The sequence below is a fragment of the Coturnix japonica genome, chromosome 8, assembly GCF_054131305.1.
Source record: "Coturnix japonica strain WE chromosome 8, WE-NBRP24, whole genome shotgun sequence".
NCBI classification, from domain to species: domain Eukaryota; kingdom Metazoa; phylum Chordata; class Aves; order Galliformes; family Phasianidae; genus Coturnix; species Coturnix japonica.
In genome coordinates this window covers 14201828-14219014 of record NC_140670.1, presented here as the reverse complement: position 1 = coordinate 14219014, position 17187 = coordinate 14201828, and the positions used below count along the sequence as shown (strand labels likewise).

General features: G+C 39.3%; 1 protein-coding gene across 6 annotated transcripts; it reads left to right on the top strand.

Moving 5' to 3' along the window:
- SAMD8 (sterile alpha motif domain containing 8) lies at window positions 1–16372 on the top strand. Of its 6 annotated transcripts, none has more exons than XM_015866613.3 (6): window positions 1–862; window positions 6411–7018; window positions 8738–8833; window positions 9271–9388; window positions 10242–10392; window positions 11067–16372. In XM_015866613.3, exons 2-6 carry the CDS (start codon window positions 6438–6440, stop codon window positions 11369–11371), a joined length of 1251 nt encoding a protein of 416 aa, XP_015722099.1. In that variant the 5' UTR covers window positions 1–862; window positions 6411–6437; the 3' UTR covers window positions 11372–16372. The 6 variants fall into 6 exon arrangements, with proteins under 6 accessions (XP_015722099.1, XP_015722100.1, XP_015722103.1 ...); XM_015866614.2 differs by having other exon boundaries at window positions 6408–7018; XM_015866617.3 differs by having other exon boundaries at window positions 1–1022.
- The last annotated feature ends 815 nt before the right edge of the window (window positions 16373–17187 follow it).

The following is a 17187-nucleotide window of genomic DNA, read 5'->3' as shown; positions in this document are numbered from 1 at the left end:
TTGCGTGTGCATCAGGATTATGAAAGATCCCTTTTTCCTCTGAAGAAAGAGAACAAGACTAAACTCTCTGAAAGGCTGAGCTCATTAACTTAATGGAGTGACACTGGCACTGGTGTTTTTTATTTCAAAGGAAGCAACAATTTGGGAGACTTCTATGGGACCTCACTGTAATTACATCAATACAGAAATTTCTGAATGTTCTTCAGGCTGCATGATGATGCTGCAAAAGGCTGAAAGCTAAATGTCAGCTGATAGACAAAATAAATGTATTCCTGGACTCATTTGGGTCTAATTTGTCTGTCCCCTACCATCCCTTCCATTTGTATTATTTATGGGCTGTGGAGCACTGGAGTTTCCTGAAGGTTCCATCAGTCACTTGTCCTGCCTGCCTCTGTGCTTGGCATCACCTTGGACAGGTGACTGGGAAGAATAATGGCACAACTGAAGAGAGGAATGTTTTTTAACAGATTGATATGGAAACAGAGCTATATAAGGGCCTGCAATATAAAAAACAGGCCCTGCTGTTTTTTTAACACATGTATGCCTTAGAATGAGGGAGAGTGGTGCTCTTTGATGGGGCTTGAGGAAACACACCGCCAACCAACCTCGGGCGCTGACCCCGCACCTCGCTGACTTTAGGAACGCTCACACACAACCCCAACACAACAGGACCCGGCCGGAGAGCGCAGCCACGCCGCCCGCCGCCCCGCCCCTTCCGCCGCCATCGCGCTCCGCTTCCTGCCGGGGATGGGGTGGCTGCGGGGGCCGCCGCCGCCGCCGCCGCCGGAGGGAGGCAGGGCGGGCAGGAGCCGCTGCCGCCCCGGAGCTGGGAGCTGCGGCACGGCCACTCTGCGCTGCTGAGGTGAGGCGAGGCGGAGCACAGCAGTGGCGGTGGGGCCGCGGGAGAAGGGCGGGCTCCGCATCGCCTGCCCCGGGGCTCGCGTCGTCCGTGGGTGCCGGATCCCGTCCGGCCGCGGGGGCCCGTCCCCAGCACCGGGCTGGATACGGGGCTCCGAGGGCCGGTGCGTGGTGGGTACGGGGCCCCGAGGGCTCGGGGCTCGGGAAGGTGCTGTGCTGGTGGAGCCCCTCGTGGAATGGTGGGCGGAGGTGCCGGGAGGATTTTGGAGGGGTTAAAGCCGTGAGCTGAGAAAGTTGTGGCTGTGACACTGTCATCCAGCCCTGGGTGCAGCGTTGGGTGGCTGTCGCTGCTCAGGGAGGTGCTGCAGGGGCTGCTCACCTTTAAAAATCAGGTAAGTTTGGAACGCGAGAGCAGCGCTTACACGTGAAGGAAATGGTTTGTAGGCTTGGAACAAGCAAAGGTGTTAAATCGTTGTGTTTTACGTTGGGGTCTTTTTGCTGCGTGTTTACCCAGAAGCACAGCATGGCCTGGGAGCCGCCATCCATCAGGCTCCGTGCCACCGCTGCTCCTCGTGCTCGACTACAAATGCTGTTCTGATGTTAATGTGGATGGCAGGATTGTTTCTATATTCCACTGTTTCCACACAAAAGTGAGAGTGTGAGAAGAAAAAAAGAAAAGAGGTTAAAGAGGGCAAAGTAGCAAACCTGAGTTGTTCTCTGAGCAGCATTTAGCGTGTGAAATGTTCAAGGTCTTGTACAGATATCAACGAAATACCATGAGTTACATTCTAAGATAAGTGAAGTGGGGGAGTGCTCAGTCAGATGCTTGAAAGTCACTTGTGTGTGCCATGAATGATGGTGGCAGGATAGAAAACGTTTTGTGAGCTGGTTAGCAGATAAGGGATGGAGATGCTCTCACTGTTTGCTTGAGTGTAGTACAGCCCATTTGGTGTAATGAGGTGCAGCAGTCGAGGAGCTGTATGTATTCTATTCAGCTGTATAATCGCACTTAGTGGTTCTCAAGACAAATGAGTTTAGCTTCCAGGATCATGTGTAATAGCTGCTGTCAGTTTTGCATGGAGGCATTCCAAGAGAAGGGCTCTTTAAGCACATGGAGCTAATCTTTGCTTTTACTGTGTCAGTTCTTTATTTTCTACCATGCAGTGCTTTCACTGAACCGTTCTTGAAAAGCAGATCTTCCTTGGTGATCTAAGGCTTATAGTAAGCCAGACAGGTGTTACTTTGTGAGACTTTGTATCTTGCCTTCCTACTTTGCAGTGAGATCTGTCAGAACAGTTGTAATGCTGCCGATAAGGTCGCTTAGTAGAGATGTTTATGGAGCAACTCTGACAGCAACGTCACCCAGTAAAACTGAAAGCAGGATTTACGGGAGCATTGCTGCCTGTGAAGTTACTGTGGGCTCACTTCAGGAAGCCTGTCCCATTTCTCAACCTCAGAGTGCTTAGGGTTTTGAAAAGAGACAGGGATGAACAGCAGCAGCAGAGTATGAGACTGCTGTTGTGCGACAAGGGTGTGGTTCTCCATATTCCTTTTCCAGCACAGCAGGTCCCGACTGAGCATACAGGACAGCAGGCTGGCTCAGCATTAGCTACTGTTACTGGCTTTTCAGTGCAGCAGCAGAGCCCATGTCATGCCTACGTTGCATGGAAATCTTTTCTCCAAAAATGTGAGTTGTAGTGCTGCTCAGCCAGCTGAGTCAGTGAGGGCTGAGCTGGGATTGCCTACATTCAGGCTTCATCTTAAAAACTACTGCAGAGAAATGTAGGTTATGTCCCTTGAGACCTGATTGTTCTTCAGTCACCTTCCTAGAATTCTCCTCAAGGATGGCATGAATTGAAACTAACTGGAAATAACAATCAAGAAGTGTGACAGCAAAGGGTCACGGGCTGCCCAGCATGCAGGGCAGCACGGTGCTGGTGGCTTTGCACAGTGAACCCACAGCACCCTGCTGAGCCTGCTGTGGGCACTGCCAGCTTCTCAGTTAACCCTTCTGCTTTGATGCTGGTGTACGTGATCCGCATCTCCATATCAGGTCTGTTGCCTCATGTTAGTGTAATGATACTGCTACTGTCTCTCAACTGTAGCAGGAACTTTCCACCTTTGTACCTCAATACAGTGACTCCGTGTCTGTGTGCTGGAGAAGTAATGGGCTTGGTGGTTGACTAAAGGTAATTTAGTGCAGGAAAACGTGCTAGAACTGTGGGTAATAATTCTGAGAAAGATTAGTTTTCTGTATCTAAATATGCATCTATTGCTCCCGCAGTAGTTCGCTAACAGTTGTGTTCATGCTGTTAATTGAGAGGCTGGAGAAGGAAAAGGGGAAATAGAACACATGATATGTACTGCTGATGGGCTGACTAAATATAAAGTCAACAGTAACAGGAAAGTAATCAACCAGCTCACTGCAGACATTGCTGATGTCAGGAGAAAAGTATATTTTGCCCTCTGACACTTGAGACTGCGCTTGCTTAATGTTATTCATCTGTTCCTTTATTTGTTTTCGGAGATAAAAACCAGTAATGTAGGAGGCTCTTGGTGCTGCTTTCTTCCAAAAGGTGTGTACAGTCATCTGTGTTGCTCTTCTGTTACCTTGGTCGATCACACAGTGCAGGCTGCTGGTGTTGGGCTTCAGTGCAGATTACATGTATGTATGCTTCATAATGTTTCCAAGTTAATAGAGGGATAAAAGAGATCAAGTAAAAGGCATGGGAAAGAAATAAGGTTTTAAGCTATTCTACATATATGGAATATTTCTGCTTCTGTCTTTTAAGCTGACATTTTTCTTAAGCCTAGAAACTAGTTTGGCATAGAGATCTGTGCTGTGTTCCAGGTGCTAAGATTATTAGGAAAACGTATTTTTTAACTGTGTAAAGTATGAAAGTGGCACTGAATGCTTAGTTCAAAAGAGAGTGCAGCTTCTGAGTTAAAGGAAAATATCATGTCATCAAAAGTGAACTTAACTGTTGCTGTCCCACTGGAGTTAGCTATGAGTTATGTGGGATGGTTAACTTAGTGTTTTAAGTGCTGTCTTTGTCTTTTCAGCTGGCTAAATGTCTTTGCTTTGGCAGCATTTGAAAACAGGAGCAGGTGCTATCAGGTACATCTTAAGTTGATGCAGACTTTCTCCCTGGTCTGCCCAGTCATTAATGACCTTTGATGTTTTGGGCTGTGCTTACTCAGTGTTGTGAGGTCACATTTATTGCATGCCATGCAAGGGCTGATTTCTATTAATTAATTTATTCATTCATTCACTTACATTTCTGGAATTCTACATGAAGAAACACTGAGTGGGTGTTGAGATTCTTTTACCAAAGGAACAGAATTCTTACTGGGTAAAGAGAGCTTCCTGCACCTGCCCTCCAAAGGTGCTTTGATTAGAAGGCAGGTCAGTAAAGTTGAGTGCGTTTTTGGTGAGTCTGAATTCACTGCTTTTGGAAAATATATGATGATTTCAATCTTATAAAGGCACAAATTAACACGTGGGCCTGCTTTATCTGTACTTCTAAATAGGGAAAGTTGGAAATTCTGATGAGCAACTTTTTTTTTTTTTTTAGTGGAGTAAATTTTAAGTATATAAAAAGATCAATTAACCATTCAGTAATTACAGATTGCTTCTTGTTTTGTAATAGCTATGGTTAATACAATTCCTTTGAGCAAGATCTTTGGTAGTATTAAGATAACAAATGAACAACTCTATTCTTAAATGGAGAAGGAAGAATATAGTAGCTGTGCAGACATGTAATGGTTTGTGGATATTTTGGTAATTGTTTAAATAGAGGTGTTAAGGTTTATATATGTATTGACTGTACGTGGCCTGAGAAATTAAGTCTGTGCATAACGTACATGCTGTTAATGTACTATCCACAATATAGGATATAGGGAATATTTTAAGGAGTACCACTCCCTTGGGCCTTTTAAAGGGCAACAAGGGCAACTTTGAATTGCGCTCCCATTCTTCAGCTAAAATAATTCTTTTGCAGTACTGGGAAATGTTGATGGACAAATGGAGTCTTTTCTGATACAGAAGAAAGTAGTGCATGGTGCTATTAGATTTACAGTGGAAGAAGTTGCATTCAGACATTATAGGTGCTGCTTTTGGTGATGGGCATGGTACCTTTTTAAAAAGAAAAGTAGAAGTAAAGCTTGTGTGTGTGGAAGAGCTGAAAACTCTTGAATGTTTGTGTTGGGATCTGTGCCTATTTACTGTGTACAGAGGCTTAATATAATAGAAATGTTAAACAAACTATTTCCTGATCTTCCCTCTGAAAATCTTGAAAGCTATATGTGGTGTGTTTTGTACTGCTGTGTGTTTTCTGAGATTTGGTTGACGTGATTGAAGCGTTCTGGTTAATTACACTGCTTTCTCTCACAAAAAAAGAGCTGTGAAACCATAGCTGTTTCTTAGAGAGTAGCTGTACAAAAGCTACCAAGTATAAATTATGCACCAATCCATTCTGTACTGCTCTGGGTCTTAAATATTGAATAAGCTTTTTAATAATTTTATATCACTGGTAACTTTACTTTTTTTTTTCATATATTCTATGTAACACGTTTAGATGATGATGATTATTTTTAACTGCACTAAATTATTTGTAGTGCTATGGACTAACCCCACAGTTTGAAGCTGTTATTCACATAGGGCCAGAGTGTTGCCACATTGTCTTCCCTTTTTAAACAATATTCTAGAGTTTAAAAAAGGATTACTGAGAAATTTCTATGAAGATAATACATTTTTTTCAGTTTTTGATATTGTCTCTATTATGACCACTTCTAAATTTATTTTGCATTAAAAAATGGTGCTTGGTTTCCAATGCTGTTATTTTGAGTGTAAAATCCTAAATTATTTGCAAGCATTATCATATTATTAAATATTAATATTAATATTATTAATATAATTTAAAATTATTAAATTAATTATTAAATTATATTTTATTAATTACTCAGCTCATACATACGTATCTAAGTTGGACAACTGCACCATTAACATACAGCTGAGGTGGCCCAGGTCAGTATGACTGTAGATACCAAGCATTAAGTTTACTGGGGTGGGAATTCATGCTACCAAAGCTTTCATTTGTATTTTAAAGCAGAGGCCTATGTTGGACCTGTGATATGCTATTTTAGCTATATTTCAGTTTTACTTGGTTGCTGGTTTTACTTCTCTCCTTAGTTTTTTGAGGTTCAAACAGTAGACAAGAGTAATGATTAAGCTACTGTTTAATCTTTGTTTTTTGTTGCCTAGTGTAATTCACAAACTCAGATTTTCATTTGTAACAAATAAAAGGCTGGTTAGACCTAGGAAATATTCTCCTTTTGGGTGGCCTTACATTTCTAGGTAAAAACAAGTTAATTTTACTAGAATTAAGTTGTTTTAAAATATTTACTTACCTAATAAATTATGCCTGGTTTTTGGCCGGCACTTACATAAAACATCTTTGGCTAATTAAGCACCTAAGAATGCATGAAAGACTGATGTTCTGATAATCTGCAGTAAACACTGAGGTCTTGTCTCTTTCTCCAATGTAAAGCAGGTCAGTTTTATTGGTGGAGAGAGAAGGATGATGGCAGGCAATAACCAGCTTTGCATTCAACGTTGGACAACCAAGAATGTGGCTAAGTGGCTGAAGGAAGAAGGCTTCTGTGAATACGTGGATATTTTGTGCAATAGACACAGACTAGATGGAATTACGTTGCTGACACTCACGGAGTATGATTTACGATCTCCTCCATTGGAAATCAAAATCCTGGGGGATATCAAAAGGCTAATGCTATCCATACGCAAGCTACAGAAGCAACATGTTGATGTCCTAGAAGAGCTGGGATACAACAGTGATAGTCACATCGGCACTGTGTGTGCTACTGTTGGCTCGCTGCAGGGTGCAGATTGGTTTTGCAATGGTGAAGTACCTCGGGACTATGATGGACCAATTACTGATTTGAATGGTGATCAGTATCAATATGCCAATGGAAAAAACAAACATTCAACAAGAAGACTGGACCCAGAGTACTGGAAGACAGTTTTAAGTTGTGTTTATGTCTTCATAGTGTTTGGCTTTACATCATTTGTTATGGTTATAGTACACGAGCGAGTACCTGACATGCAGACGTATCCACCTCTACCAGACATATTTCTGGATAGGTAAGAAATTTTCTTTATGACAAAGCAGTAAGTTGATGCTTAAACTGCAGGATGCCTTTTTTGTCATTTTCAAAGTTTTCTATGTTCTTGAAGGTAGTTGTGCAAAATGGTAATGAGTATAGTACATTCTCTCCAGAAATTGAAGCATGTTTCTGTTAGATGTAGGGTCATTGCAGAAGAAAACAACTTGAGCTGTTATTCTACCCTGTTTATATTTAATTCTGTGTCTTTAATTGCAACATGGGAATTAATTATTCAGTTTTCTCATTTTAGTAAAAAGGATGATGGTCAGCAGCTGTTTGCTTTTCCCAAAATCCAGATGCTGCTATGAACCTTAGTATGTCATGCTATAGGCAAACTTTTGACGAAGGAATGTTCTAGTCTTAATATTCAAGCTCTCTCTCAGTTGTAGCAGCCCACTGATGGATGACTTTCTGGGAGACGTCTGCTTTTTGCTTAGGGGAAGTTGGTAAACAAAGTGCCAGTGAGTGAGGAAACTGAAAGGGGATAGTATCGATTCTGTATTTATGCTGTCTTCCCTCTACCAACTTATTGAAAATTGCTTGGGGAAACTCTGAATGAGACTGAACAGGCCAGCATCTTTATAAACCACATCTGTGTACTAGAACTCTTTCATAACTTTAATGGTGCCTGTGCATTTTGTTGGTATTAAACAATCACTTTCAGTCAGAAAAGATATGCAGTAGCAAGGGTGAAATCTTAGTCACTGACTAGCAATTCCATAGGAGATAAATGCTCCCATTGAGGAATTGCACCACAGAGAATTTATGGCATGGAGATTTTCAAAAGACAAGTCAAACTTATCAGAAGTCACGTCTTTGTGGCTTCATTCCTTTCAATATCCATTTTTATTATCAGATTTGATGAAGTCAGTAGGGATCTAATCCTTTGAGGCAGTGCACAGAATCTCTGTTAATCATATATAGTTCAGCCAGGATGGTCCTCATCAAACAAAGTGAAAGGGAATGAGAGCAGTGACATTGCTGGATTTTGTTCCCAGGGCAAATTCCACAGTATTCAGTGGGTGAGAGGACGGAAGAGGTCAGAAAGCAGCAGCTCACTGAACAAAAAGAGGATCACAACTAATCTAAGCATTTGAGCAGTGCTTTGCCACCTCTTTGTACCAAAGGGAACACACAACTGAGAACTGATAGTCTCTATTTTAGTGTGGATGTAGAGTGGAAATCATTAGTGCAACATGTATGCAAGAAAGTATTGAATCTTTTGGTCAGCCGGGCTAGATGGTTTGCATATAGTGATTATATAGTGATAATCTACCTTTGAAAGGAATTTATACTTGCCCTAATGCTTTCCCTTGTAGTTTTGTTTCATTGCAAGTACTTATGGTTTTAAGTTTTGAAGCATTTCATTGATGCAAGTTTGTTTCAGAATGGTTTGTAGAGAAACAATGGTAAAGGAACACATCCTGTTAGTAAATCATGTAAATTTTCTTTTGTTTGGTGAATTCCATGTAAATGTTTCCTGAAAATGCAGGAGATAATTTAATTACAAGGTAATTCAGATTATATTTAACGCAGTCTAACTATAATTTTGATTGTACTTTAAACTCTTGTGAGAGTAATGCAAGTTAGTTTTGCAGGTAGAATCTAATGTGGGTTGTTGTTTTGTCTTAATATTGAGACTATAAAGAAAAATTAAGCCTTTGTATTAAGCCTTTCTTGCTTCATCTTCTTTTAGTGTCCCAAGGATACCATGGGCATTTGCTATGACTGAAGTATGTGGTGTAATTCTTTGCTACATTTGGCTGTTGGTTCTTCTGCTTCACAAACACAGGTACAGTGTATTTATTCATGGCAAGTAACAACAATTCTGTTCATTCTGAGAATGAAATTCCACAGGATGGCTGAGCCAGCCTAGAGGTTTGTTGCCACTGGATTGATGGTAGAAAACCCATTTGTGTGCGCCTATTTATAAGTTAACTTTACACCATTTTGTTTATTTTTATCAGTTCATCAACAGAAGACATGAGTGCCAAAGCTAGTACAAGCGCAGCTAACGTAAATGCAGAGGAGTGGGACTGTAGGGCTTTTGTTAGCTTGCTCTGCTGTCTCACACTGACACGTGGAATATTGCCTTTATATTACTGCTTACAAGTAAAATCCAGTGATTTGGAGCTTTCTGGGAATTAAGCTTCAGTGGGAGAAAATGTTATACGGAAAAAATACAGTATATTGGGATTCTTACTATCAGTTTCTGTGCATTCTTCCCAGATCTATACTTCTGCGGAGGCTGTGCAGCCTTATGGGGACAGTATTCTTACTACGTTGCGTCACAATGTTTGTTACCTCACTCTCTGTGCCAGGCCAGCACTTGCAGTGTACTGGAAAGGTAAAAACATGAAATGCTTCAAATTTTCTCCTGTTTTCTTTTTAAAAAGAATTTTTAAAAATGTTATTTAAGTTGTGATAAAGGTGATTGTGGCTGTCATGTTAGATGTATGTTGGTAGAATCAGCGTGTTTCTTGTCCTCTCTGCCCCCCTTCATTCATTCCTATTATGCAGGTGTTACACCTGTAGGAGTCTTTGAAACTCTTGCAGTTTCTGAGGGAGGAGAGTCACTTGGCAAAGGGAGAAGGGGAACTTTTAAAAATATTTCACAATATCAACTGGAGAGAATCTTTCAGAGAATATGCACTTAAAGCCTTGACTGAGAAAAACTGAAGGTGGAGTGTCATGGTTTTGTAATTTTTGCTATTGGTTGCCATGCCATGGAGTAATCACTTCCTCATCTTCTTGGGTGCATGGTTTTGTACAAAATGTTAATGTTCTAAGAAGAAATATTCACCGAATGTGGGATTTCATATTTTTATCCTAGCTTCTAGTTAAAAGTTTGAGCAGAATATTGGAAGATTGACAGTGACACAGTATGAGGTTGAATGTGTTCAGGGAAAAAAAACAAGTGTCACTTGGTATGTAACCGACTTGCAACAAAATACTTGCTCTAAATACCAGGATTAATCAGAGGCACTAATTGACATTACTAATGGAACTCACCACCACAATAAAAGACAATGATGTGCTAACCTGCATTTTAATAAAAGACCCCCAAAAATCAATTCTACTAACCACACGTAGTACTAGACAGCTAATTTCTAGTTATCTGTGGTGTAACTTGAAGAATGTATTGTTTGTGCTGGGTAGGAACTTACTAAAGGTAAATGTTATTGTTTCTTTACACACAGTTGTATGGCAATGTTTGGGCAAAACTCCAGCGGGCATTTGCAATATGGAGTGGCTTTGGAATGACTCTTACTGGAGTACATACATGTGGAGATTATATGTTCAGTGGCCACACTGTTGTCTTGACCATGCTCAACTTCTTTGTCACAGAATGTAAGTACACAGTGTCAATATTTAAACGTCCTGAAGTGTTAAGAATTTGTACTGCTTGCTGTCAGCCAAAGGTGCACAAGTGTAAATACTTAAATGTCCTTAAGTGTTCTTTGCTGCTTGTCCTCAGCAAAAGGCATGGAGAGTAACATTGAAGTTAACAAATTCTCTGCTTTTTCTCTGGTTTGTGGTGATTCAGTTGCAGGCAGGAAAGGAACAGCGCCACGTCAATTAATGAAAGGATAAAAATTAGAAAGGTTTCGTAGCTTGCTTCTGGAGAATACTAGGGAAGTTATTAATGATTTTCTGTTCCTTATACACTTCCCTTTCATGATAATTTTCTCCCTAATGCATAGAAGAGGCGTTTTCATTAACAGAAGCTGTTTGGACTAAGTTCTGCTTTATGCGATCCTAAAGCATCTTAGGATACTTGGCTAACTCAGAAAAGAATGACAGCTGTATTTGTAAAGCATTAATGAAATGATTGACATGTATAATGTGTTTGCACTGAATTTATTTGATGTGTGAAGCATAAACAAGATGAAAACAATAATTTCATACTTTTTAGATGAAAAAAAACCAAAACACTGCTTATAAAATTACTGGATCTAGACCTGGATTGAGTAATGACCCAGGGTTTTGAGACGCTGAAGGTCAGTTACTTTGTTTTCTCCTAGATACACCAAGGAGCTGGAACTTCTTGCACACCTTGTCTTGGGTCCTCAACCTCTTTGGAATCTTCTTCATTTTGGCTGCACACGAACATTATTCTATAGACGTCTTCATTGCCTTTTACATCACTACAAGACTCTTTCTGTATTACCACACGTTGGCCAATACTAGAGCATATCAACAGAGTAGGAGAGCAAGGATCTGGTTTCCAATGTTTTCTTTTTTTGAATGCAACGTTAATGGTACTGTTCCCAATGAGTACTGCTGGCCATTTTCAAAACCTACAATAATGAAAAGACTGATTGGCTGAAGAGTGTGTGGGTCAGTTCAGATTTTTATGAAGTGTTATGACTAAGACCCTACAAGGCTAGCTGGAGGGGTTATGAAGTACTGTCTTTTCATTCCGTGGCCACTGCCTCCTTGTCTTGTTTCTTAGATTCTTAGCCATAGAATGGGGTTGCCACGCTTCACAGGGATGTGTTCTGTTGTTGCTTTAAGAGAAAACAATGCAGGGTCTGATAGAGAGGCAGTTAGCAAGTCGTGAATATGAACCAGAATACTGTTACTCTTAGTAAGGTTCTGTGTGAATGTTTAAGTAACTTTAACCTCAAATGTGTCCTTGTGCTGAATACGATATACCCCTTCCAGGCTCGGTTAATCTCCACTCCCTGACATGACATCTTTTCTGTATACTGACTAAAAATTTAGGACTTTATGATGACTATCTTTTAAAACAGTCATAAATCTAATAATTAAAACAAACTGTGTGTGCTTAAAGGTTGAGGAGTACTGTGTCATAATGAGGAAAGCAATATAGTTCACGCTAAAAGGGTCTCTTAACTGTTGTTATTTAATAACGAGTCTTAAGGTGTAACTGACAATATAAATGGTCTGCATACAGATTGCCAAAATTCAAAGTCTGCCTTGTGGCTACGCAGTGATGCTGTCTGGTTTGGTTTTGTTTTTTTTAATGAGAGCTTACTTAGTCTAGTCTATCGGTCATCTGTATAGTTATTCTAGCACTGGGAAGTCTTCCTTTTTGTTTTAAATAAATTAGTTAAAGTAATAGCTACAGCCACTGAAAGCAGAGTTGATTTAGCTCTAGCATGTTTAAAGCCACAGCATAACTTTTCTGTGTGGTTTTCATTGCTTTTTATACTCAGACCAGTGCATGCTTTTTAGGAACAGCTCTTTAACATTGGAAGAACAGAACAGTTCCACATATCTTACTGTCCCATAAATGGATGGGGAAAATGCATGTAGTAACTGTTTCAAGAGGAGTAATAATAGTGAGTTTTGGAAGTAGTGCTCATATTGATGTGCATTGTAGCATTCTGGTGTCAACAATATGGTGAATATCTCCGGATATGCAAACACCACACTTTATATATATGTATATAGGCATACAGTGTATATGTTCTTCTAACATACGTGAAAGAGACTAGTTCTTAATTAAGTTGCTCATTTGGTACTCTGAAAGATAGAATTACCATAAGCAGTTGAGTTTCAGTTGTTTAGAAAATAGCATGCTCCATAATGTGAAAGCAAGGATTACGTGGTGATCTCTTACGCAGTGGCTTGTAAGTGGGCAACACTAACATTGTCTGTAGAGGCTTGAAACACATTTATTCTTAATGAAAGCTGATAGGTAAAAGGTGCAAGCATAAAAGTGATGGAGCCGTTTTAATCTGTTGTTGCAGTTTCAGAATAGGTGGTATGTCATGACCTAAGTCAACCTTGGAAAGTAGCATGAATTAGTTCTGGCTTAGTTCAAACTGTCTTAATGACCATTATGTCTGCATAGAGAAGAATCCTTTTTGGAATCTTGCACTCCTCTGCAGTGTATCTCTTTCATAAACCTGGATTACACCATCTTGACCATCATGCACTCTTTGTGATGTATTACTTTTGTAAAATAATTTAGCTCCTATTTCACAGAGAAACTATACATCTTAAAGTATCTCTGCCACCTGTGCTGAGTACACATACATCATGCTATTCTGCAGACTTTATATTTGTAACATTCCAATTTTTAGTAAAATTTCAAGAATACTGTATTGTTCAGTGTGCCGTAGCCTAGCGGCTCTTGCCATCCAGATTGGTGAAATATGTTTGCACTTAAGGGGAAAAAAGACTTAGACTATTCACTTGCTGTCCTTACCTTTCTGATTTGAGAATGGCAATTTGAACATTCCTTTTGAGACTTTATAATCGAAGAGCTCTTTTTGTTAACTTAAATTTATCTTTGCAATAGACGTGTGCTTATGAATGCTGTTTTTTTTTTAAACTCTAGGAAAGGAACTGTTCTCAGGATGTGCAGGGTTGTATTCTGAATCCTGATGTGTGGAGGTGTGTGCTATTAGATTTGCAAAGCCATTGATTCTGACAAGAAACATGTCAGTGCTAGCTGGCACAGCTGTGTCTAGGCTGAAAAAAATATTCTGCAATTTAGGCACGCAGGAGAATTTTCAAGTGCAGCCCCGTGTAACAATGTTTACATAAAGTACAGCTATCATTTCAATGCTTTTTAAAATGAAGTTTGCATTCTTTGAAACATAAGGCTTCTCTTTTTGTTCTAATTTAATTTTTCAGATTCTTTTAAGTAAATCCATGTTTTAAATCAATGTTGCCTATCAGTGTTCTTTAAAGGAAGCTTGTTCTTCTGTTCAAGCTGTTTTGCTTGCTGCTAAATATCTGAGATCAGTAATAAGTAGAGATTGATTTGGTGAGAACTGAAGTGCATTGAAACACTGCCTGGGTAACTGTGCTCTTCTATTGTAGAAGTTGATTTAGTCTATCTGTAAACACAGAAGAGAAAAGCTTGAAATTGATAGAAGACACAAATTCTGATTTCATGCATTATAAGATCACAGTCAATCTAAAGAACTGGTAATGAAAGCTTTATTGTTAATGAGGTGGAAACAAGTTGCAAATGACTGACAGGCTTAAAATTCTGTACCTCTTTTTTTGCAGTCAGTGTTTTAGAAGAGTTTTGCTGCTTCTCTGCTGCTGAGAAGCCTTTTTGAGGAAATGCAGCAGAGCATCACTGAGACTTGGATTTAATGCTAAATATGTTGAGGGCTGTCTGTCCTCCCTTGCATTGGTGCACCAGTCTCTTTGCTCTTTCAGCTGGCTGCATCCCTTATGTGCCAAGTAATCTTCTGTTGTCTGTGGGAATACTCCCTTGCTTCTTTTTTCTAGCAGCTTTGGAAATCTAATAATACTTGGAACTTGGAAATAGTCTTAAGATCTTCCTTGTTACCGCTTTGGTGTTATATGTGTGGGTAATGTCTGAAAATAAGTATATGTGTACACAGACCTGAAGGTGATAGGCACAGCCATTCACTCATCTTCCATGTACCTTATGACATAGCTTCTAAGAATGCCCTTCCTGGACTTCAGGTGTTCTTGAATAACAATATTAAAAACTTATGTATGTGTTAATTGTTTTATGTCCTTTGGCAAACAAGATAACACTAATGCAGAGCTTTGGTATGGAAATGTAGCTAGGACATGTAGCTGAAGTTTTCAAATGCTCAAGACTAGCAGGAATTGGATCCTGTAAGTATACTGCTCGTGGTGAAGCAAATGGTAGGATTAAATGTGTGAGCAAATCATTAAATATTCTGATTTTAGTGAGGGTTATCAGTTTAGTTTAAGCGTTTCCATGGATTAGGTCGAGCACATCCTGTGTATGATAAAGTAATGGGAGTAGGTAATGTCATCTTCTTTTTTAGTTTTTCCCTTTTTTTTTTTTTTTTTTTTCCTTATCTGCCATCAAAGAAAACATTCCAGTAGAGTTTCCAACAAATCTTTAATTGTCTTAAGAGAGAACAACATTTTTTAAAAAATAAAAGAATAAAATATTCAGAAGAGAAAAACACGTTAAATGCTATGAAGAAATACTTGGAATCCTCCAACGAGTGCTGAAGTGCAGTTTCCTGTGATCTCATTTTCTGTATGAGGACACTTTGTGTAGTTTCTCATGTAGTACCAAAGAAAATATTTAAAGGAAAATATTTAAAGAAAAGATGGAAGGGTAGAACTCAGGCATCAAAAGAAGTGTTTTGCAGCAATTAGCATCTCCTTGGTGTTAATTTATTATTATTATCATTTTTTAATGCAACACTTGCACACTTAGGTGCTCCACTTATCCATTACCATTTAGCTAGGTTTTTGGTCTACTAAAGTCCACTGAGGTTTTCAAGCATCAGAACTCTTGTGGAGCTGAGATGTAATCATTAAGCATCCAGTTGAAGAAATAGAAGAAATGTCTTGGAGGAAAAAAGAGAAAGTAGGTTTTTTTTTTTATATGGAGTCAATAATAAGTGACAAATAGTATTTCATCTGTCCAGTTCATGTAGTTTATAGTGTAAAGCTGTGGAATTTGCTGGAATTTGCATTTGGATTATTTCTGTGGCTTTTTGATTTTACTTTTTTAGTAATCTGGGATTCCTTTATAAAAAAAAAAAACTTGACCTGCAACTATGGAGGACGCCAAAATCTTTAAATAGGAAGTCAATTCAGCAGAACTCCTAGCAGTGAGCCTGCTTGCCCTCTGAATTATTTTGTGCATGTAGACTATGAAACAAGGATTAATCGTTAGACCACTGATGATTAATAGACTTCACTCTTTCTGATGCGTCTTTGACATCATCACTTTTTTTAATTGAAACTGTGTTTGATGGGGGGGAATGGAAAAACGGCCTTTGAAGTGATTATGCAGATGTCTTGCTTGTTGTATTGAGAAAAGCATCCAAAAAACCCTCAAAGCCCTTCAAGCACTATACTGTTGTGAACTCTGAGCTTGTTTGTATCTTGAGAAAGGTGCAGTGAGCATTATGTACATAATTCAGTCACATGCATGTTTTTAAAGCCAGTTTGTAATAGGTGTATAAGAACGTCAGATGATGAATGTGGAGGACAATAACTTGATGTGTTAGCCCAGTGATTATGTAGTTTAAGACAATACGTGACTTGGTATTGCTGTCTCTTTGAGTTTGGTTTTGTCAAATATGAAACATTTGTCACATGTGAGTAAGCACAAACTGCATCGTGTGTGTTCCTTAACATAATAGGGATATAGGAAAATGAGTTTTCACACTGAGCAGTTACTTCAATTTGCCTATCATGGAGAAAATAGTATTATGTAATGGCTAGAAGGTATGCCAGTGAAGTTTGAAGCAAGTACTGTAAATAAGTAAATATTGTTTGATTATAAACTCAGATTGAATTAATATATTGTTTTATATCTTTGTTGTATTAAAACATATTTAAAAGTACTAAAATAAAATATTTGAAAGATGGCAAATGTTTGTTTTACTTCATATGTGAACCGGTGGCTTTGTTATCTCTGTTAGCGCTGTGACCATAGAAGTATACCTGAGTAGTCTGGGGTGTAGCTTTGCTTTTTCCCACAGCTGTGTTCTACTGGTGTAGAACTACTACTGGTGTCCAGCTGAAACACTTCCATTAGCGTCCAGCCAGGTGCACTTTAACGTACTCAGCAGCTGTGAAGCTCTTTGTTTATCTCCCTCAGAATTATATAATCTCAATCAACCTGATAATTAAGAGAGTCCTTAGTAAGAAACCCTTTGTCACTGTGTTATTATTAGTTGTTCAAGTGGGGGTTCAAAAAAAGAAATGGATGTGGCAGTACACCTTTCTGTAAAAAACAAATCTCGCATGGAGAAAGGGGAACTGGAGGCAGTAAGGCCCAGTATACCAGTGGCAGTGTGCTTACTGTATCCATTGCTCTAACGTTCTGGGAACCAGTAAGTTGTGTTTTGGAAACCTTAAACAAGTCTATGCCTTGTGTGGTGTAAACACGGACTGGGAAAACTTCCAGAGAACATGACTGCCTGCTTCCCAGAATGTTACAAGACTACTTGGAGATGTGAACTTGGAATCAAAATCTGTTCCCTCTGCCATAGATTGTACTTCTCTGTGCAGCTACTAAAAGCAGAGCCAGAAAGGAAAAACAGATGTTGTAATGAGAAGAAATAAAACACAATTTATGCAGGTGGGCTTTAGGCTTTAGTCTGGTGTTAAAAATCAGCTGAAACGCCTCTTGCTTGTTGGCCTGTGCTGTCCTTAGAAAGAATCTGGAATCACTAGCTTCAGATT